The sequence below is a fragment of the Phascolarctos cinereus genome, unplaced genomic scaffold, assembly GCF_003287225.1.
Source record: "Phascolarctos cinereus isolate Bilbo 61053 unplaced genomic scaffold, phaCin_HiC Scaffold_1;HRSCAF=81, whole genome shotgun sequence".
Classification (NCBI taxonomy): Eukaryota; Metazoa; Chordata; class Mammalia; order Diprotodontia; family Phascolarctidae; genus Phascolarctos; species Phascolarctos cinereus.
This window is the reverse complement of record NW_027555514.1, coordinates 215,845,490-215,867,453: the sequence shown is the minus strand read 5'-3', so window position 1 is coordinate 215,867,453 and position 21,964 is coordinate 215,845,490. Positions and strand designations below refer to the sequence as shown.

At 45.8% G+C, this 21,964-nt stretch overlaps 1 protein-coding gene across 1 annotated transcript; it reads left to right on the top strand.

Moving 5' to 3' along the window:
* Nucleotides 1-3,721: 3,721 nt before the first annotated feature.
* ITGB7 (integrin subunit beta 7) lies at nt 3,722-20,098 on the top strand. Its single transcript, XM_020966221.2, has 13 exons — nt 3,722-3,923; nt 4,062-4,232; nt 5,345-5,586; nt 5,995-6,153; nt 6,964-7,059; nt 7,211-7,300; nt 8,868-9,011; nt 9,302-9,495; nt 17,310-17,533; nt 17,702-17,918; nt 18,123-18,331; nt 18,590-18,750; nt 19,142-20,098. The coding sequence occupies exons 2-13, from the start codon at nt 4,130-4,132 to the stop codon at nt 19,220-19,222; spliced, it is 1,920 nt and encodes a 639-aa protein (XP_020821880.2). The 5' UTR covers nt 3,722-3,923; nt 4,062-4,129; the 3' UTR covers nt 19,223-20,098.
* The last annotated feature ends 1,866 nt before the right edge of the window (nt 20,099-21,964 follow it).

The following is a 21,964-nucleotide window of genomic DNA, read 5'->3' as shown; positions in this document are numbered from 1 at the left end:
TCTTGTTCCTCTGTCATTTACTTTTCTGATCTCTGGTGCCTACAGCCCTCTTCAGTTTCCACCTCCCATCTTCGTCATCTTCCCGTTCTGTCTTTTCCAATTTTAGCCTAGGTTTCTCCATCCACCATACCTCTATCCCTCCCTACCCTCTCTCCACAATGACTCCCAACCAACATTATCACCCAATTTCTCCTTGGCCTTCCCGTCTTTCTGCTGCCCCTCCTCCACTCATCCTCCCTCTCTCTGCTATCTTCTAGTCACCCTCCCTTCCCCCTACCCTGCACACACGCACACATTCCCCCCCCCCCAAGTTCCCCCTCCAACTCTGGGTGTGTCACTTCCTCCCCAGTCCGCCCCTAGGCAGATGCAAATAGCACAAAGGCAGATACTGCAAGAGAAAGCACTCTGCACCTGTGAGTACTGGACAACCCAATCCCTTTACCTGTAGCTCCCTCCAAGTTCAGACTCTGTCCTCCACACCTCCTAAGGGAAAGGGAAAGTTTCTGAACCAGTGAGGCTGGACCCCTAGGCCCCACAGACTGCTCCCCATGAGGACTTCTGAGTCCCACAGCCAGGAAGGAGTGAGGGAAGGGAACTCTGGATTCCTGAATCTTGCCTAGGTTTTAAGATGGCTATCTTGCTCCTGAGGGGGAAGCTTAAGCTTTCTCATAACTCCATGCGCACTTACCTTTCTGATTTTATTTTTCTAGGCAGGGGACTGGGGGGTGAGGGGAAGATGACAGGGGGGAGAGAAAAGAGATAAAGAAGGGAGGGACTTCTGTGTGACCTGAGGCAAGTCACAACCCCAATTGCCTCACAAAAATTAAAAAAAAAAGGAGGGACTTCTTTAGCATCCCAAAGTTAATTGCAATTGTCCTTCCTCCTTGGGTCTCAACTTAGCACCTCTTCTTCCTAATATCTGTTTAACTCTCCCATCTTGGACTCCCAAATGAGCACACATTCTCTAGGGAAAAGAGGGTAAACAGACTTGGGTGACCACTAGGCATTGTTTCCATCCTCTCCTAGTGTCCCTCAAAGGTACTGAGTCCCTATGATTGTGGACAGAGGGGTCAGTACTAAGGCAGGAAGGTAACTTGGACAAAGGGCATCTATGTTCTAGGCTTTGTTTTCCTACCAGTGTGGGAAAGAAGGAAATAACAAGAGGACTGTGTACTTTAGGGAGAATATGATTTAAGGTCCTGGAGTTAGGACCAGCGGAAATCAGAGAAATGAGAAGAGATTAGAGGAGAAAGAAAAGAAGACTGAGGGACACCCAAATGGTGGTGGAAATGGAAGAGAGAGGAAATAGTAAAGAGAGAACTGGATGGAGCCGATTAGACATAACTTGGACTTTGATGATGGGGGTTAGGATTGTGGGGAAGGACAAAGAGGAGGGAGCAGTAGAAGGGGGAAAGGAAGAGGGAGGGTTGGTGGGGGGTGAGACCATTGTTACAGAGAGAGAAAAACAGTAAAAATGGGGAAAGGTGACGGAGTAAAAGGAAGGAGTTGAGGGAAAAAGAGACGAGGGGCAGAGTTGAGTGGAAGAGGAATTGGGGGACAAAGCTAAGTGGAAAGACCATGACTCCTCCAAACTGGGATAAGAGTAAGGGCATGGATGAGGATTACACACTGTTTTTGAGTTTGTCCCCCAAGGTTAGGGGTTCTAGAAGGGTGGAGGCCCTGAGCTTTGTAGGAAATGAGTCAGAGCCAGGAAAGATGCTATCATTTCTCCCCCCACAAACACATACATTAACCACATAGAATTGAGGTTAGACTGAAGCTATGCACTAGGCCCCCCAGAAGGGCCTAGTAAAGGGGGGGGTGGTACAGTACATTGCCTGAATCTAGAGGTTGGAGGGGGGGAATGGAGAGAAAAAGGGGAACAACTCTATCTCCCTGCCTCTCTTTGTCGGCTTCCCCATACTCCAGGGCTCACTTAGCTCTGAGCCTGCAATTACCCTTGGAAGAAGTGTGCACAGATACCTTGTCTGCATTTGTACAGCAAGAAAAGTTCACCTGGCCCTCCAGAAACTATATCAGCTACAATCTTACATTCAGGTCAGATAACCCCTGAGGCCTCTTCTAGGGTAGGAGGGAATATCTTCCTACTAACTCTAACCCTTTCCTTCTCCCACCCAAGATCTTTAGAAAGTCTAACCTGGATTCTCATGTTATATTCAGTCCTCAGGAGTGTTCTTTTCTCTTTGTTTCTTCCATATGCCATTCTTTTTTTTAATTATAAAAATATTTTTTATGCAATTGGGGTTAAGTGACTTGCCTAGAGTCACACAGCTAGATAAGTGTCAAGTATTTGAGTCTGGACTTGAACTCAGGTCCTCTTGACTTCAGGGCCGGTGCTTTATTCACTGGGCTACCTAACTGCTTCCTCCATGTACTGTTCTTTTCAGTCCCACCTATCTGCCTTCCCTTCCCTTTCCACTATCCTTCTCTTCTTCAATCCCAATACCCAAATGTCTTTGACTATCCCTCGAATCACTGAATGTCACAGCTGGAAAGAGATCTTTCAGATCATCTAACCTTATCCTCTCATTTTCTACTAGACAGTAAGTAGGTTGGTTTGGAAATAGGTGATTTTATGGTTCCTTGGGGCTCTGCACACAATGGGTGCTTAATAAATGTTCGACTTATCAATTGATTTGCAATGAGGCAAGTGGGGTCCACAGAAGCCAATAATTTGCACAATTTCTCACAGCCTAGCTGGCTGTGAACCCAGATTTTTGGACTCTGGATCTAATGCCCTTTCCATCATACCACACTCCCTCCTTGAATACAGATCTGACTTTCAATTCTTTCGCTTATCTGAAAGTAGAAAACTAATCTCTTCTGCCTTTATTGTCTTGAGTTCAGGTCCTGCTTCCTCTCTCTCTCAGGATCTGTCTTCTCCCTGTGTCTCGGACCCCCTCCCCCCTCCAAATCTTAGAGAACTACTGAGTCTATAGGGGGAAGTGAAACTCAGGGGTGTGGAGATAAGGAGATGGGGTGGGGTTTGGACGGGAGACCACACGCTAAGCTTGAAGACTGATGGGGAATAAGTTGACCCGCTGAGCACCTTCAGTCCTTTCGCCTGCTTTCCATTGTAGGCTATGAGAGCTGGAGCTTTTGCAATATCCCTAGGGCTCCTACTGGCCTTGGGCAGTGGCCAGAGGGAGCCAGATGCCAGGGACCTATCTGCAGATGAGACCCTGGGGGAAGAAGATACTGATCTGTCACCTTCTGGGTCCTGCCAATCAGTCTCCTCCTGTAGGGAATGCATCCTTTCCCACCACAGTTGTGCCTGGTGCAAGCAACTGGTGAGGGGGCATTTTGGACTGTGATTGGATATGTATGGGGCAACTGACTCTGTGTGTGTGTGTGTGTGTGTGTGTGTGTGTGTGTGTGTGCGCGCGCGCGCCCGCGCGCGTGTGTTGGGTGCTGTGGGGGCGGTGGGGGCCCGTCTTGCCTTCTTGCTTGTCACTCTACGCTCTCTACAAGAAGTTTGAGGGCCTGGACCCCGGGCGGTGGTTGGGAAGGGGCCATAGGATGGGGAGGGGAGGCCAGGGCTTGCATTGAGGAGCGGCGGGGAGGAAGCTTCGAAGTCAGGTCAGGGAGAGAGTGCGGCTAAGGATTTACCGAGAAAGAGGGATGGCGGGGATGCCGGGTCGGAGCGGAGTCAGTGTGGGAAGCATGTGGATCCCTGACAAGCCTCCTCCCGGCCCGCAGAACTTCACCGCCGTGGGGGAGGCGGAGGGGAGGCGGTGCGCCCGGCGAGAGGAGCTGCTGGCCCCGGGGCTGCCCCTCCGAGGAGTTGGAGGAACCCCGAGGACAGCAGGAGGTACTACAAGATGAGCCCCTCAGCCAGGGAGCACAGGGCGACGGCGCCACGCAGCTGGCCCCGCAGAAGCTTCGGGTTAAGCTGCGGCCGGGTGAGCCTGGGGGTTGGAAGGAGGGATGGAATGGGCTGGAGGCTGGGGGAGGCGGGAGAAGGGATCCTGAACGCTGTGGAGTTGGGCACTTGGAAGGGATGATGACAGTCCCCCGTCCGGCTGTGACCCCACCCACAGGCGAGACACAACGGCTCCGGGTCCGCTTCCGTCGAGTCGAGGGCTATCCGGTGGACCTGTACTACCTCATGGACCTGAGCTACTCCATGAAAGACGACCTGGAGCGAGTGCGCCAGCTGGGACACGCGCTCCTGGTCCAGCTCAGGGGTGTCACCCGCTCGGTGCGTATTGGTGAGTTCAGTACACCCCTGCACAATCTCTCCGCACCCCAGTCTACGCCCTAAGCCAGGACAGCCTCCAGAGACACACCTGGACCGGTCTCCAACCCCCTCAGGCTACTATCTTCGAAGACCCTCCCCTTCACATACACCAGAGGTTGTCTATACCTGGACCCCATAGTTGTAAAGGTCTGGGCTCTCTCCCCGAACATCCCAGGTCACCAGCAAGGTGGGCTCGGGACTTGCAAGTAGCTTTGTACAAGATTCACCCCTACCTTTCCCCTCAGCCTTAACCTGAGCTCCACATTCAAATGCCTAGTCCCTTTGCTCTCCTTTAAACAACCTCCATCCCCAAACTCCCTTTCCCTGGCTGCCTTCTTCCACCTAGACCTATTTCCCCATTCATTTTTTCCTCCTTTCCTAAACCCTGTTTATTCCTCAACTTTCATGAATTTCTAGCTTTTACAACCTTCTAATCACTCCCCACCCCTTTGGGAACCTCCAGTTACCCATTTTATTCTTTCCACCCCAAAGCCTACCCTACAGACTTTTAATTCTTTCTATTTCCTAATGTTTGATACTCCCAGCATGTATCCACTCTATTCAAGTATGTGAAGGGCTGAAAGTGGAAGAGATTTGTTCTGGATGGATGGTTTAAGGACAGTTTTATGCCTGATTTAAGGGGGAGAGTTCTTAACAATTACAATTGTCCAAAAGTGGAGTGGCTTGCTTCAGGAGATAAGTAGACTTCTTTTCCTGGCAGCTAGGTGATGCAGTGGATAGAGTACCAACCCTGGAGTCAGAAGGCTCTGAGTTCAAATGCAGCCATAGATACTTACCAGCTGTGTGACCCTGGGCAAGTCATTTAACCCTGATTGCCCCCCCCCCCCAGAAAAAAGTAGGAGTTAGACAATAGCTTGTCTGGGTATTCCTGTTCAAGTACAAATTGACCGTCTCTGACAAGCTCTTTTCAGTATTGAGATTTTGTGGTTCTGAGTGTATCAACTAAAATTTGCCTCACATACCATTATGGCATGTCTGAGTCCCCTGCTCCCAAAAGTGCAACTTGCCCGGGCTGTCCCTTGGTCCTCTTTCCTAGACATCCTTTTCTTCTCACTATTCCAGGCTTTGGTTCCTTTGTGGACAAGACGGTGTTGCCCTTTGTGAACACGTTGCCCTCCAAGCTTCAACATCCATGTCCCACGCGGCTAGAAAAATGCCAGCCACCCTTTAGTTTTAGACACGTGCTGCCCCTCACTGATAATGCCTCAGCCTTTGAGCATAAGGTTGAGCAACAGAGTGTGTCGGGCAACCTAGACTCACCTGAAGGGGGTTTTGATGCCATCTTGCAAGCTGCCCTCTGCCAGGTGTGTGTGTGTGTGTGTGTGTGTGTGTGTGTGTGTGTGTGTGTGTGTGTTGGGAGAGGGACAAAGAGGGATAGGCTGGGGATTGAGGGGTGGGGGGATCTGGAAGCTAGGGCTTGGGGGGGGTAGGATCTGAAAGACAAAGGAGGGAGCACTAAACCCAGAGAAGCTAGGGGAATGGGGAGTTGGGGACAAAGGCATAGGAATAGCAGAGAATTTCATGGATAAAGAATTTCATGAGAGGGTTTGGAGGGAAAAAGAAAAACCCAAAGGCAGAGCCTTGGACAGATTGATCTCTGAGAGTCTAAAATGTTGCCACTAGCTGCCAGCGAGGTGGCTGTGGTGGTAGGAGATATCGAGACACTGATATATTTATTTCCCCCTCACCTCAGTATCACTCTTGTACCCTAGGAGCAGATTGGCTGGAGAAATGTGTCCCGGCTGCTGGTGTTTACATCAGATGACACATTCCACACGGCAGGGGATGGAAAGTTGGGTGGCATCTTCATGCCCAGTGATGGACACTGCCACCTGGATGCTAATGGTTTCTATAGCCGAAGCCGAGATTTTGTGAGAGCCTTAAGCCCTACCTCCTTTACCAACTATAGCAGCTCCCTTTCTTTCAGCCAGGTCCCATTCCCTGCCTCTCTGCCTCCTGGAGCTACCTAGCCACAGGACAGCCCTTAGAGGAGAGGGTCCTTGAATTTAAAAAGATCTGGGGTCCTTGAATTAAAAAAAATTTTTTTTTGATCACTGTATTTCAATAGAGCTAGTTTCCCGTAAAGTCCTATGTATTTTATTTTATTATTATTATTATTATTATTTTGGTGAGGCAATTGGGGTTAAGTGACCTGCCCACTGTCACACAGCTAGTGAATGTTATGTGTCTGAGGCCAGATTTGAACTCAGTCGTCCAGACTCCAGGGCCGGTGCTCTATTCACTATGGCACCTAGCTGCCCTTCTATGTATTTTATCTTATACATTTAAAAACATTTTTTTTTTGAGAAGGGATTCATAGGTTTCACCAGACACTGCCGAAGGGGTCCAGGATACCAGAGTCAGAGGGTTTATGGAAATGACCTCTCTGTTTCTTTCTTTTTTTTTTTTTTAAGTTTTGGAAAGCACATTACATGTATTTATTTATTTATTTTTAATTTATGGAGAATAAAACAAGCATTTCCATAACATAGTATAATAAAAAAGATGATTGCACACAAAACTGCAAATCTATTATGTGCAACTTGCTTTTCCTTTTAAATATATAATAAAGTTATATAAATTTTTTTCCCTTTCCTCTTCCCTCCCTCCTCCCTATGGCTACCATTAGACACAGATAGATAGATATGTAAAATAATTATTCTATCCTTTCTGTTTCTCAGGACTACCCTTCTGTGGGTCAAGTAGCCCATGTTCTATCTGCTGCCAACATCCAGCCCATCTTTGCTGTCACTAGTACCGCATTGCCCGTCTACCAGGTGACCCTTTTTTGGACACCAGATCCTTCAATCTCCCCAATCCTCTTGACTTCCCCTACATCTCCAGCCTTCCACTCTTCTCAGCGTCTGCCAGCTTGATCCCTTTTTCCTCCCCCTTGGAACCTCTCTAATGATCCCTGTGATTCCTTAGGAGCTGAGTAAGCTGATCCCCAAGTCAGCCGTCGGGGAGCTGAGTGAGGACTCCAGTAATGTTGTGCAGCTCATCATGGATGCATATAATGTAAGACTGGAACCAGGTGGGGGGAGGGGAGAAGAGCACAGGGACCGAGTGGGCAAAGTTGATGAATGGGGGTGGGGTTGGGGGTGGAGAAGGGGACCATTCAAAGGTCTTGAGGAAGGACTGGGCTGCTTGGTGGGGGTGGCCAAAATGAAGAGGAAGAAATCTTTTCTTAAATTCATATACCTTAGCAATTAGCTCTGAAGTGAACCATATTTGAACCATAATCACTCACTTCATTTCTTCATTTATTCCTTCATCTTTATAATACACAACATACTTGGATATACATAGAAAAATAAGATATGGTCCTTAATCTCTAACAACTTACAGTCCAATAGGGCAGATCCAATTTAATTTGCTTATATCTTTTAGTATTTCTATTATGTGGTGCTTCTGTCCCCTATTAGACTCATAGGATGTCAGAGCCAGAAGGGACCTTTTTGAGATCCCCTTCTTGTTCAGGGGTCAGCAAACTACCACCTTAGGACCAACCCATAGCTTCTTTTGGTGCTCCTTGAGCTAAGAATGGTCTTGACATGTTTAAATAGAAAAAAAACCATTAAAAAATATAAAAATTATTCTTAGCTTGTGGGTGGTACAAAAACAGGCAGCAGATAGGCTGTGGTAGAAACCCCCTGATTTCCACCCCATCCTCCTCATTTTGCAGATGGGGAACCTGGGGTCCAGGGGTAGTGATTTGTCCAAGCTCACAAATGAGCTGGGAGTGGAATGCAGGTCTCCTGATTCCTAGACCACTGTTTGTTTGTTTGTTTTTTTCCCTTTCCTTTCCTTTTTTTTTTCCCATAATTTATTTATTTTTGGTTTTCAACATTCACTTCCATAAGATTTTTGAGTTTTAAATATTCTCCCCCTCCTTCTCCCCTCCCTGCCAAGACAGCATGCAATCTGATACAGGCTCTACTTATACATTCATATTAAGCATATTTTCCCATTAGTCATGATGTAAAGAACAATTAGAATTAATGGGAGTAACCACAAGAATGAAGCAATAAAACAAAACAACAAAGGAAAAGGAGGGCAAATAGTATGTTCCTAGCTGCATTCAGACTCCATAGTTTTTTCTCTGGATGTGGATAGCATTTTCCGTCGTGATAAACCACTGATTTTTGACTTATACTGTCCTATTTCTCAGTTCCTTGAGGGTAGGAACATTGTCTTGAAATTCTCTTGTTTTGTAGAACTGAGAGGGCCCAGTATGAGACTTTAGTAAATTCTTACTTTCTTTTTTTTTCTCTTTTTTTGGTAAGGCAGTCGGGGTTATGTGACTTGCCCAGAGTCACACAGCTAGTAAGTGTTATGTGTTTGAGGTCATATTTGAACTCAGGTCCTTCTGACTCCAAGGCCGGTGTTCTATCTATTGCGCCACCTAGCTGCTCCTTAAATTCTTATTTTCTTGTGTCCAATAAAAAGGGGGTCCACAGGACGGGTAAGGAGGCCAGGAACTGGCTGTTGGACTAGTGGGAATTTTGTGCGGGGACCAGGTTGGAAGAGGAGGGAGAGATTCATCCCCACCTTGTGATTCTCAAACACTGTCCCCGCACTCCAGAGCCTGTCTTCCACTGTGACTCTGGAGCACTCGCCACCTCCTGCTGGGATCCACATTTCCTATGAGTCCCACTGTGGTGATTCTGAGATCAGGGAAGACCCAGGAGACAAAGGCCAGTGCAGCCACGTCCGAATTAACCAGACGGTGAGATGGGAGCAGGGATGGGAAATAGAACCATGTGGGAAGGGATAAAGGAGTGTTATCAGAAACGGAGGGCAGAGAAGAAGGAGCAAGAGGGACCCGGGACCTTGCAATGGGGGTCATTATTGAATTCCTAAACCCCTAGAGTGAGAGTGTGGGTATCTGTGTGTGTGTGTGTGTGTGTGTGTGTGTGTGTGTGTGTACACCCTGACCCCCATGCTTTCCCCTCCCACTGAATTTTCTGGGTTATGAGTGTGTATCTTGTATGTGCTGACCCTGTCTCCTCCCCCCAGGTGAATTTCTGGGTAAAGATCCGTGCTACCAGCTGCCTACCTGGGCCCCATCTCCTGAAACTCCGGGCTCTTGGATTTTCTGAGGAGCTGAGCATGGAGCTGCATACCTTGTGTGACTGTAACTGCAGTGACGTACAGTTACGAGCCCCCCACTGCAGCCACGGCCAAGGTGACCTCCAGTGTGGAGTCTGCAGGTGAGGGGTTCCTCCTCCCCTCTGGTGCTCCCTTACAGCAAGCCATCCCTACCCAGACTTTTCTCCCACACTCATTCAGGACCTCCTTTCTCACAGATAGCCCATGGCTTACTCTAAATTCTATCCCTTGATATTCTCAGCCTGACCTTCCATGCCCCACTTCTAGATCCTTCACATATTCTGAGACATGACCAGGGTCTTAGTTCACCATTATTCCTTTTTAGTAGGGGTTGGGGAATAAAACCATGAAGGGAAGGGGCTGGGGAGTATGGAGAGCAAAGGGGTTGGGCCTGAGGAAACACTGAGGGGAGAAGGGGAGAAAGTGGAGAAACCCTGAGGGGTGGGAAGTAGAGGCCGAGGCTGGGGAGAAGCAGGAGGGCACAGAAGAGAATCAGAGAATCTCAGAATTGTAAGAGAACTCGAACATGGCCTAGTTCAGTCTGTACTGGAATCCATCCACCCTATAGCATCCCTGACCAATGATGGAGGATTCACTACTTCCTAAGACATCCTATACTATTTTGGGAGTAGCTCTTGAATTATTATACTTTTTTTTTTCTTGGTGAGGCAGTCAGGGATAAGTGACTTGCCCAGGGTCACACAGCTAGTGAGTGTCAAGTGTCTGAGGTCACATTAGAACTCAGGTCCTCCTGACTTCAAGACCAGAGCTTTATCCGCTGCGCCATCTAGCTGCCCCCTTGAATTATTATAAAGTTCTTGAGTTTTAATTTGAGCCCAAATCGTTCTTTCTGTCATGTGTATCTGTTGCTCCTAACTCTGGCATCTGCTGTCAAGTATTGATCACGTGCCCCTTAAATCTTCTCCTCTCTAGGCTGATCGTCCCTGGTTCCTTTAATCAGTCCTTCTGTGGGCTGTAGCCCCCTTGACAATCTGGTTGTTCTCCAGTTTATGGAAGCCCTTCCCAAAAGATGGTGGCCATGTTGAGGCCAGTATGGTATTGGGTAGAGAGTCCTAGATTTGGAATCAGGGTATGAGTTTCAGCTCTAAGACTTCCTAGCAGTGCAAGTTGCTTAACTTCCTTGAACCTCTATTTTCTCATCTGTAAGCTTCAAGGGCTAGGTAAATATGCCAGATATGGTCTAACCAGGGAAGAGTAAACCTAGCCTGTTCTGTTCTTTTTTTTTGATGCAGCCTAGGATTTTATTAGCTTTTTTGGTGGCCTCATCATGCTCTTGATGAATATCTTGATGAATATTTTTCATGTTTTTCATATTGTCTAGCCCTGTCTCCTTTGTCCTATATTTGTGCAATTGATTTTTTGATCCCAAATGCAGGACTTTACATTAATACCTGTTGTATTCTATCTTAATAGAATAAGTCTGTTCTAGCCTGTTAACATATTTTTTGGAGCCTGACTCTTATCTTCTAACCTATTAGCTATTCATTCGAGCTTCCTGTCATCTGTAAACATTTTTAAAGTATTTTATTTTTCCCCAATTACATGTACAAACAATTTTTAACTATTTTTTTTTTAGGTGAGGCATTTGGGGTTAAGTGACTTGCCCAGGGTCACACAGCTAGTAAGTGTCAGGTGTCTGAGGTCAGATTTGAACTCAGGTCCTCCTGACTCCAAGGCTGGAGCTCTATCCATTGTGCCACCTAGCTGCCCTTTAACATTTGTTTTGTTTTGTTTTTTTAAATTTTGAGTTCTAAATTCTCTTCCTTCCCTCCCTCTCTCATTGAGAAGGCGAAGGCAAGCAATTTGATATAGGTTATACATGTGCAGTCATGCAAATCATACTTTCATGTCAGTCATGTTGTGAAAGAAAACACAGAATTTGGTTATAATGTTCCTGGAAGTTTTCATTTTGAGATGTCTTTCAGGAAGTGATTGGTGGATTCTTTTAATTTCTATTTTACTCTCTGGTTCTAGAATATCAGGGAATTTTCCTTGATAATTTCTTGAAAGATGATGTCTAAGCTCTTTTTTTTTGATCATAGTTTTCAGGTTAATTCTGAAATTATTTCTCCTGGACCTATTTTCCAGGTCAGTTGTTTTTTCCAATGAGATATTTCACATTTTCTTCTTTTTTTTTTTCATTCTTTTGATTTTGTTTTATTGTTTCTTTCTCTTTTTTTAAGTTTTTTATTTGGGGGGGAGTGAGGCAATGGGGTGAAGTGACTTGCCCAGGGTTACACAGCTAGTAAGTGTCAAGTGTCTGAGGCAGGATTTGAACTCAGGTCCTCCTGACTCTAAGGCCAGAGCTCTATCTACTATGCCACCTAGCTGCCCCTTAGTTCTTTTCTTCATTGATTCTTTTTTTTTTTTATATCTTTTTCCCATTTGGCCAATTCTCTTTTCATGGCATTCTTCTCTTCATTGGACTTTTGTACCTCTTTTACCATTTGGCCTATTCTGTTTTTTTTAAGACATTATTTTCTTCAGTATTTTTTTGTGCCTCCTTTACCAAGCTGTTGACTTTTTCCCCATGATTTTCTTCTATTGCTCTCATTTCTCTTCCCAATTTTTCCTCTACCTGTCTTGATTTTTAAAATCTTTTTTGAGTGCTTTCATGGCCTGAGACCAATTCATGTTTTTCTTTGAAGCTTTGGATGTAGCAGTTTTGACTTTGTTGTCTTCTTCTGAGTTTGTGTTTTGATCTTCCCTGTCGCCATGGTAACTTTTCTCTAGTCAGGATCTTTTTCTGCTGTTTGGTTATTTTTCTGTCCTATTACTTGACTTTTAACTCTATGCTAAAGTGGGGCTCTGCTTCTGGAATGGAGGAGGCACTGTTGCAAGCTTCAGTTTTTTTTGTGCAGCTGTTTTCAGAGATAATTCTGGGGACCTATAAGTTTTCGGTTTTTCTAAGGTATCATACTACCTTATAAGGTTTAAGCATATAAGCATAGAAGGTATAAGGTAGCTTGGTATGTGAGTATATTAACCACTCTTGCTGCCTGTGTTCTGCTCTGTGAGCAACCCGGAGCACTCTTTTCTGCCTTGGAACTGTGACTAGGGTTTCAGCTCCCCTGTGACTATACGCTAGTGCTCCTCCTTACCCTGGGACTGAGATCCAGGAACTGTGACCCAGGGCAGTGCAACAGAGTCCTGCTCCTGGTGTCAACAAAGGGACCCCTGTCGTCTCTTTCTTACCAGCTGTCTGACCCCTCCCCCTTTACCATTTGTGGGCTCAACAGTCTGGAAACCTCCACGGCTGCCCCTAATTTAGTCACCCCCAAAGCCTATTGTTGGGTTGCTAGGCCAGAGCCTACACTGGGCTGTAATATACTTTCTTTCTTTTTTTTTTTTTTGGTGAGGCAGTTGGGGTTAAGTGACTTGCCCAGGGCCACACAGCTAGTAAGTGTGAAGTGTCTGAGGCTGGATTTGAACTCAGGTCCTCCTGACTTCAGGGCCGGTGCTCTATCCACTGCGCCACCTAGCCGTCCCTGACCTTAGCATTTCCTAGCTATGTGGTCCTGAGCAAGCCACTTCACCTTTGCCTGCCTCAGTTTCCCCAACTACTAAATAGGTTTAATAATAACACTTAACCCCCAGGCTTGTATGAGGATTAAGTGTGATAGCATTTGTAAAGAGTATTTAGCAAGTGCCTGGCACCTAGTAGGTGCTATATGTAAATGTTTATTCCCTTCCCTTTTCCTTTCCCCTTCCCTCTCTTTCACCCTTCAATGCTAAATCTTGTTGACTTTTGTACAATTTTATTTCTGCAAGATCTCTTGAATTCACTCACTCAGGTAGTAACTTCCCAAGTCCAGGCCCTCTTCATTTCTTACCTGAACAACCAGAATAATCACCTCATTCTCTCGGCCTCTAGTCTTCCATATCTCTCTCAGGCTCCTCTTCCGTACAGCTGCTTGGAAATCTTCCCAGGTCCCAAGTTAGACCTGGGCCATCTTCCTACTCAAAAGCTTTTAGCAGCTCTCCTATTGCTTCTTTTCTTTTTTCTCTTTTTTAGGCAATGGAGTTAAGTGACTTGCCCAAGGTCACACAGCTAGTAAGTGTTAAGTGTCTGAGGCTGGATTTGAACTCAGGTCCTCCTGACTCCAGGGCTGGTACTCTATGCATTGCGCCACCTAGCTGCCCCCTTCTCCTATTGTTTCTAGGATAAAATAACCTCCTTAGCTCATCAGCCATTTGAGATCTTCCGTAATCTGGCTCCCACTTGTCCTTCCAGCCCTCTAAACTGGACACTCAGCTCTTTCCTAGAACACAATACTTTGGGCGTTTGCATAAACTATTCCTGGTTTCTCTTCTTTCCTCAGAACATTTGTCTTTCTTTAAGGTTCAAGTCAGGTGCTATCTATTTTGTGAACCCTCCCTTGGTCTCTCCCTTCCTCATAGACATTAGACATCTGGAAATAGGTATGTGGGTCAATAGTGGCTAATGCCTTTTTGGTTGCTCTTTTGGGGGGTAATAATATTATCAGAAATTTATTTTATTTTATTTTTTGATCTCCCCCTCTTAGAAGTATTTTGAAAATGGATCCCTGAGCCCTTTCATTATTGTGTTGTCTCCTGCACACAGAAGTAAGGGCTTTTCTCGACATCGTCTTCCTTAGTGCTATCCCATTTCTTCTTATACAGCACAAGCGCTAGGGTATTACGAGTTCAAATGCGGTGGTTCCACTATGAGGACAGATAACTATAGAAAAATCAGGAAATCTGTTCTGTTTTGCATCTATTTGTTGTCCTACTTCTTGTTTTACTTATAAATGCTCTTCGCTGGTTTGGCATAGTTGGGTTTCATGCCAAGCTTTCTGGAGGTTTGCCCTCTTTTTTTTTTCCTGTTTCATGAATTAATAGGCTGTTCAGAATCTCCCATGATCTTCTATAATGTTTTTGCAAATGTACCCTAAAACACTGTTACTTTGGCAACACATTTTTCTTCACTTGATAAGTTGATGCAGTGTTAGCTGAAGGAGTTGACTTTCTGGCACTTTGGGCAGGCTCACTGACTGTGACTATTAAACTTCTCTAATAGTTGGTTTTTGTTGTGTGTTTTGTTTGTTTGTTTGTTTTTTGCTTTTAGGCAATTGGGGTTAAGTGACTTGCCCAGGGTCCACACAGCTAGTAAGTGTTAAGTGTTTGTCTGAGGCTGGATTTGAACTTAGGTCCTCCTGACTTCAGGGCCAGTGCTCTATCCACCTAGCTGCCCTTAATCATTTGTTTTTAAATAGACCGGGTTGGAAGCTGCTGTAATTGCTTGGAATGATTTATCATAATTCTCTCCTCTAATTTGGTGTTGTTTTTGGCATTTGTTTTCATCAAACAACTAATTTTGATATTTCAATAGTCAGTCATGCACCTCCCCATTCTTTCTCTCTCTCTTTTTTTTTTTTTTGGCTAGGCAATCAGGGTTAAGTGACTTGCCCAGGGTCACACAGCTAATAAGTGTCAAGTGTCTGAGGCTGGATTTGAACTCAAGTCCTCCTGACTCCAAGGCTGGAGCTTTGTCCACTGTGCCACTTAGCTGCCCTTCCTCATTCTCTTCTTGAATAAATTGTTCATGATATGTAGGTCTGGGGTTTCTAAATCATCTACAAGCCTTTGGTCTTTTTTATGACTAAATCCCAAACCATAATTTCTGCCGTGCTTTTTGCCATCATCCCCTGCTGTCCGCCTTTGCACTGAATCACCAAATATCAACGTGGTATTGACTTAGTTTGGAGGCTGTCAGAGTTTTTGTAGAATTTTCTTATTCTTCATCTATTACAGCAGATGTTGGCATATAATTTGCAATTATCTTCTAGACAGTCTGTTTGTTCATACTCATCATAGTCCCTGAGAGGTTAGAGAATTGAAAATCCTATGACATCGTCTTCTCCTTCAGCACACTAAAAAACCAATTCTAGTAACTCCTTTATTTGCCTTTTCAACAAGAATCGGTGAGGTATTCTTTCATCGAGCTGCAAATTCCTTTGTCTTCTGGTTTTATTTATGAAAAGTGAGAACGTCATTGGATCAAACCATTAGTTAGGTGGGGCAGTGGATCGAGTATTGGGTCTGGAGGAAGATCTGAGTTCAAATCAGACCTCAGACACGTACTAGCTCTGGGACCCTGGGCAAAGCATTTTACTGCAGTTTCCTCAGCTATAAAAATGGGGGAAATAATAGCATTTACCTCCTAGGATTATTGTGAGGATCAAGTGAGATGGTATTTGTAAAAAGCACTTGCCTGGTACACAGTAGGCACTTAATAAATGCTTATTTCATTCCAACTGCTGGTCATTGGACAAAATAGCACTTTTAGAATGCCAACAATTAAGGTAATGTTTATAGATGGTCTAAAAAACAATGTGATTCTTAGGACCTTCTGGCCTGCCTAGTACAGCACCTGGTACATAGTAGGTACTTAATAAATGTTTGTTGATTGATTGGTAAGAAATAATCAAGTTCACTGTGGGAAGGGGCTGCACAGGACTTCGAGCCAGTCTAAATTTTTTTTTTACCTATTTTGTGGGTGACCATAGCCAAATAATTCATAATCTACTGGTCCAACCTGTTGGCAATGAATCTCTGAATTAGATTAGATTGATGAAACCTGCCAAATTGTGCAGTCTTGAGAACCCAAGGTCACTTTCACATCATAATAAATGATTACAGTAAGATTTTTGTCTACATGTATGTTTTAAAAACTTAAGTTGGCCCCTGAGTACCTTTCCTATGCATCCACATCAATCTCTTTAAACAGTGTCTCCTTTTCTTCTTTATTGGAATTTTTCATTTTTCTAATATTCAGAATTTTGTTCTTGGGAGCTTATTTACCCTTTAGAATTTTAAGCCTTAAGATGCAACCTATCTTTTATCTTGACTTTTTGAAATCTGTTTTCCACAACTCAAAAGCAGACATCAGGCTTTGCCCAGCTTACTTCTTCTTGTCTTTCGTAAATTTTAAGATGTAATAGTCACCTCCTCCCAAGGTTTTTATAATGTCTAATTCAATAATCAGTTCCTCCTTATTGATCAAAATCAGGCCACAAAGAACAATTCCCCTTGTCACTTCTTCCACCTTTGAAGAGTTAAGTTATAACTAAGTCAAATCAAGAATTAATTAGTTACTCTTCTTTTGTTAGAGAGAGAGAGAGAGAGAGAGAGAGAGAGAGAGAGAGAGAGAGAGAGAGAGAGAGAGAGAGAGAGAGAGAGAGAGAGAGCTCTAGCAGATGATTCTGGATAGCCAGAAGATTCCCATCACTATTTTTTCATGCCTTTGTGCCAGGCTTGTGACCCATTTCCCAAACTCCTCATCTATTTCCTCCTTCTGGCCAGTTGGTCTGTAGTTTACTTGCATAACTTTCTCACTATCTTTCCATTGATCAAATTTCCCCTCTAGTTTGTAGATTTACTCACAAGGGTATATCTTGTAAATACTCTACTGCTGCTTTTAATATATTTTTTCAGTTGAATAAAATATACTTTTCTAGAGCCATATTTCTAGTTCTGAGTTCCATATCACCAAAGCTCAGTGATACCCATAGAATTGAATTTACCTTATCATGCTAATATCTAATTCATTTTGAATATTATCCATACCTTATGTAGAAATCGGAGACTATAGGTTTTATTACTAGACCTTTTCCATGATACACTGCTGATAATCTTACCATGTTATGCCTCTGGCACCTGGACTGGCAGATCTATGTGGTCAGTTCCCTCCCTCTCCCACTTTTACTTTAAATCTCCCTTGATCAGAGAGGAGCAGAAGGGAAGAAGAGCAGGGACTGGAAGATGCTGAGGGAGAGCAGTATGGGTTAAGGTGCACAGAGGATGGGCAGTCCCTTCATAAAATATTTTTCTCCCTACTTCTCTTCCCCTGTCGCCCCATCCCCCTTCACAGCTGTGCTCCTGGTCGCGTTGGCCGACTCTGTGAATGTTCAGAGGTAGAGCTGTCATCGCCAGATTTGGAATCTGGATGCCGGGCGCCCAATGGCACGGGGCCCCTTTGCAGCGGGAAGGGTCAGTGCCAATGTGGACGGTGCAGCTGCAGCGGGCAGAGCTCAGGGGATCTCTGCGAGTGTGATAACGCCAGCTGTAAGAGGCATGAAGGCATCCTCTGTGCAGGTACCTGGGAGGGCTTTAAGGAGGTGAATACTGTCTCTAGGAGGGTGCAGACACTGGGTTAGGATGAATACCCAGGGGAGTCAGATGATCTCCACAGCAGGGCACTTGCCTCTGAGGAGAGAGAAGGCTCAATTTCTGCCCCTTTCCTTTTCTCCTGTCTCATTGCAGGCTTTGGCCAATGTCATTGTGGAGTCTGTCATTGTGATGCCAACCACACAGGCCAAGCTTGTGAATGCAGCAAGGACACGAGCAAGTGTATCACCCCGGATGGGTTCTGTAACGGACATGGCTTTTGCCGCTGTAACCAGTGCCAGTGCCTGGAGGGTTACTATGGTGCCCTGTGTGATCAGTGCCCGGGCTGCAAGACACCATGTGAGAAGCACAGGTGAAGTGGGGGTGCTAGGGTTTGGGGACACCGGGAACTCCAAGGAGTTGGGACCCAAGCAATACAAGGGGATGCCCAAGGCATTGCATTAGGTGCCTTTTGCAGAGTAGGCACTTAGTAAGTGTATTGCATTGAATGGGTGGGTTTGGGGAGGAAGGGTTATTGGGGAGTATCAGTGAATGATTCTTGGCATTGGTGGGACAGGGATTGTGCTGAATGTGGTGCCTTCAAGACAGGGCCACTGGCCAGCAACTGTAGTCTGGCCTGTGCCCATGCCAATGTAACAGTGAGTCTGATGCCTCCGCTGGATGATGGTTGGTGCAAAGAGAGAACTGTAGACAATCAGCTGCTTTTCTTTCTGGTGGAGAATGAAGCTGAGGGCAGGGTTGTGCTGAGAGTGAGACCTCGAGAGAGTGAGTATCAGTGGGACTGCTGTGGGGATAGAAGTAGGGGGACTTGGGGACATGGTGAAGGCTGTGGTGGGGGGCAGAGGGACCTTTCGGGGAGGGGTGGTGAATCTCAGATGTGTTACATAACAGGGTTTAGTCCCGTGGGCAGAGCTAAGGGTCTGCTTCTGGGTATAGGAGGTACCCATGGGCACAGGTTGGGGAGGCAGGGTCCTCCTAGGAAGGTTCTAGGCCTCCTTTAGTAACCATCCTTCCACTTTTCAGGAGGATCAGATCGCACCCAGGCCATTGTGCTGGGTTGTACAGGGGGTATTGTGGTAGTAGGGCTGGTGCTCATCCTGGCCTATCGACTCACCGTCGAAATCTATGACCGGAGAGAGTACAGTCGCTTTGAAAAGGAAAGGAAGCAACTCAACTGGAACCTGGTGAGGAGCCACACCTGCTCTCCCTCACACCCTTTTCACATTTCTGCCCCCAGACTCTCTCCTCTTCTTTGTATCACTTGAGGACACCTTCACAGCCAACCTTACCTGCTACCTTGCTGCTTCATATTTCTCAACTCCAGCTGCTTACCTAGAGCATCCTTTTGCTGGCTCCATTCCGTTCCCTATCCCATAGTTCCTTAATCTTGTAACTTTTCTTTTGCCTTGTCCTGGTCCTGTCCCTCTCCACTCCAATTTGTCTTCTGTTGGCATCGAAGGTAAAGCCTGTTTCAAGGGAATCTTATGACTAGAGAAAACGAATGAAGGCAGAATCAGCCTCCCTTACCCACTTCTGACACCCTCATCCCACTGCTGTCTTCTCATTTTCCCCTAGGATGACAACCCCCTCTATAGGAGTGCCGTTACCACCACCATCAATCCTCGATTCCGGGAGAATGATGAAAGCCCACAGTAAGCAGCTACTCACAGGCTGGATTCTGCCCTTTCACACAATAGCAAAAGGGCCCTTCTCTGAAAGGCTGAGGGATACCCTAGTCAAAGAACCCCCTAACACCACATCCATTTGGCAATTTCCCACCCAACAAATTATTGCTTAAAAAAAAGTGCAGGATAGAAACTGTCCTTCACCCCACAAGGGCCAGAACTCTTCCTAACCCCATAACAGAGTTGTACCCAAGGCTAAAGCTACAGTGGTTGATGCCACCAGAGGATTAATAGCCCAACTGCACAAGTGTTTTGTTTTTGCCTGGTTCTGCAAAGTGTAGATTTCTTCCACCTGGTTGTTACACTCAGGGCCTTTGGAGAGCACTTCCTTAGAGATCTTCTACCCCTACTCAGGTCCACCATCTCTACCCTATTGCCATCCCCTGCTTTTCCCCACTGTTCCTCTATAGCAAAGGGCAGCACCATGAACCAAATGATATTACCTTTAAATCCACACATAAGGGAGGCAATGATAAGGCAAAAAAAGGTGGGGAGGGGACAGCTAGGTGGCCCAGTGGATACAGCACCAGCCTTGGAGTGTGGCAGACCAGAGTTCAAATGTGGCCTCAGACACATAACACTTACTAGCTGTGTGACTCTGGGCTAGTCACATAACCCCAATTGCCTTATCAAAAAAAAAGAAAAAAGTTAGGATGCCAAATTTTCCTACTCCAACTTGTGGTGATAAAAGCAACCTGAAATGGACCCTTCCCCAGGAAAGGCAGACACTGTAGAAAACCCCCATTTTATTTAAATATTCTAAATATGTCACAAAGGAACATACACTGCACTTTGAATGGTAAAAAGATACAAGTTTATAACATCTTATAAAAACTACCATTTAAAATTTCTTGTCCATCTGTTACTCCCTTCCCACCCCCCAATAGCAAAATAAGTGTATTAAAAAAAAGGGGGGGAGGGTGAGAGGGTGAAGAGGATGGTGAAAATAAAAGCTCCAAGGCCTGTGTAGGATGGTGGGAAGAGGGAGTTGGGAATAGGGGGCCAGGGAGACTACTTCCCCTCTGGCCACCAGGCCAAGGGGCATAATCAGTAGCTAAACAGCCGCTGTGGGCTGGTGAAGGGGTCTCTATGACCCTCAGACGTTAGGGTGGACAAAAAAGGAAGGGTAGGGGCTGGAGATATAGGAATTTGGGTCAATGCTACATTGATGTAGCAACTCCCCTTTAAACTGGCTCATCTCCCCTTCCTCCCAGCTGTAGTATCTGCAGCACAGAGGAGGGTGGTGAGGATTCAATCCAGGAGTCCTTGTAATCTTCTGTGGTTTCTTCCATTAGGTGAGGCTCCTAGGCCTGGGTGGGTAGGTGTGCAGCACCCCTCCTTCTATCTACCCACCCCTTCCTCTAAAGTCTTAGCACCCATTGCAACAGAATTAGCCACAGGCTTCCCCCTACGCCAGTTGATGGCTGTGAGCTGTCCTGGCCTGGTCCCTTATTATACACTCATTAGCTCCCTCCCATTCCTTCGGTTGCTCTGGCAAAAGCTGAAGAAGCAGTCTTAGAACACATCAGCACATAACCCATTCACATTTCCCACTCTTTTCCCCACCCCCATAAAAAACCTGATTCCCCCCAAAATTAGCCTTGAAAGGCGAGGGGATGGGGTGGGAAGAAGCCTTCCCAGTTTTTAAGAGCTGTTTGTGGTTCATCTTTCTAAATCCATCCTTGCTTCTCATAAGACTCCTCACTGTTGACATTTAAGGAAACCCTTTAGAGTCCGGTAAACCCGGCTCCCCTCCCCTCCCCTCCCCGACACCCAGGAAGCTGGCTGACATTCGGTAAGACTCCCCCTCCCAGTGATCATTCTCTACATAGGGGAGGGGGAATGCAGAGAATTCAGGCCAGGTGAAATGGATGTGAAATTAAAACTGGGAGGACTGAGCAAAGTCTCACATGCTGCCACTGCAGAATCTGAAAGCCAAGGATCTCTTTCTGACTTCACTGAATACTCTCCCTTCAGAGGAGGATTCCTTCCTTCTCTGGCCCCCCATTGCCCATCTACACAGAGTAGCCATGTTTGCTGCCAGACTCCCTGCTCCCCAAGTTTAAGGACTAAAGGGAACACCAACTCTTCCAGCCCTGCTCTCATCTAGTCCCACCTCCTACTATCCTACCCTACTCACAAGACACAGGTAACTGATCCAACTTGCCCAGACTAAGATAGGAGATAGGGATAGATACTGCCGCACTTCCCAAAGAGATCCCTTACACCTTTCGCCTTAAGGGAAGGAGTGATTTCATTCCAAATGACCATTGTTCAAGAATCCCTAGCTCTCAGCTTAGGCCAGAAACACCAGAACCCTCTGTTTGTTAAATAACAAAATGCTCAATATAAAAATCCCCTGAAATCACCGAGATGCTACTCAGTTTCCCAAGAACCCTTTGGGTTTGGGAGAGAGGAGGTGCTTGGCTCAATCTGCCATTACTGTATATTCCAAAACATCCACACAGGTGTTGTGCAAACACATAAACACTTGTAATCGATCAAACTCTGGGGCATGGAACAAGTGGACATAGGGATTAGAGTACTGATTAAAATAAAGTCCACATTAGCTCCACTAGTCATTACAAGCAGTCCCCCCGCCCCTCCCACCCCATTCTGGGCTGTGGGGGGCCATTAGGAAGAGACAAAATCCTCTTATTCTTTCCTTATGAGGAAGCAACCATCTTCATCTCAATACAGTGATAGGACTTGG

Excerpts from the sequence above, each read along its gene's own strand:
- ITGB7 (XM_020966221.2), top strand. The coding sequence starts at position 4,130 with ATGGACCTGAGCTACTCCATGAAAGACGACCTGGAGCGAGTGCGCCAG. Across the intron at positions 6,154-6,963 it reads ATAGCCGAAGCCGAGATTTT|GACTACCCTTCTGTGGGTCA; the intron begins GTGAGAGCCTTA and ends TCTGTTTCTCAG. Across the intron at positions 9,496-17,309 it reads CTCCAGTGTGGAGTCTGCAG|CTGTGCTCCTGGTCGCGTTG; the intron begins GTGAGGGGTTCC and ends CCCCCTTCACAG.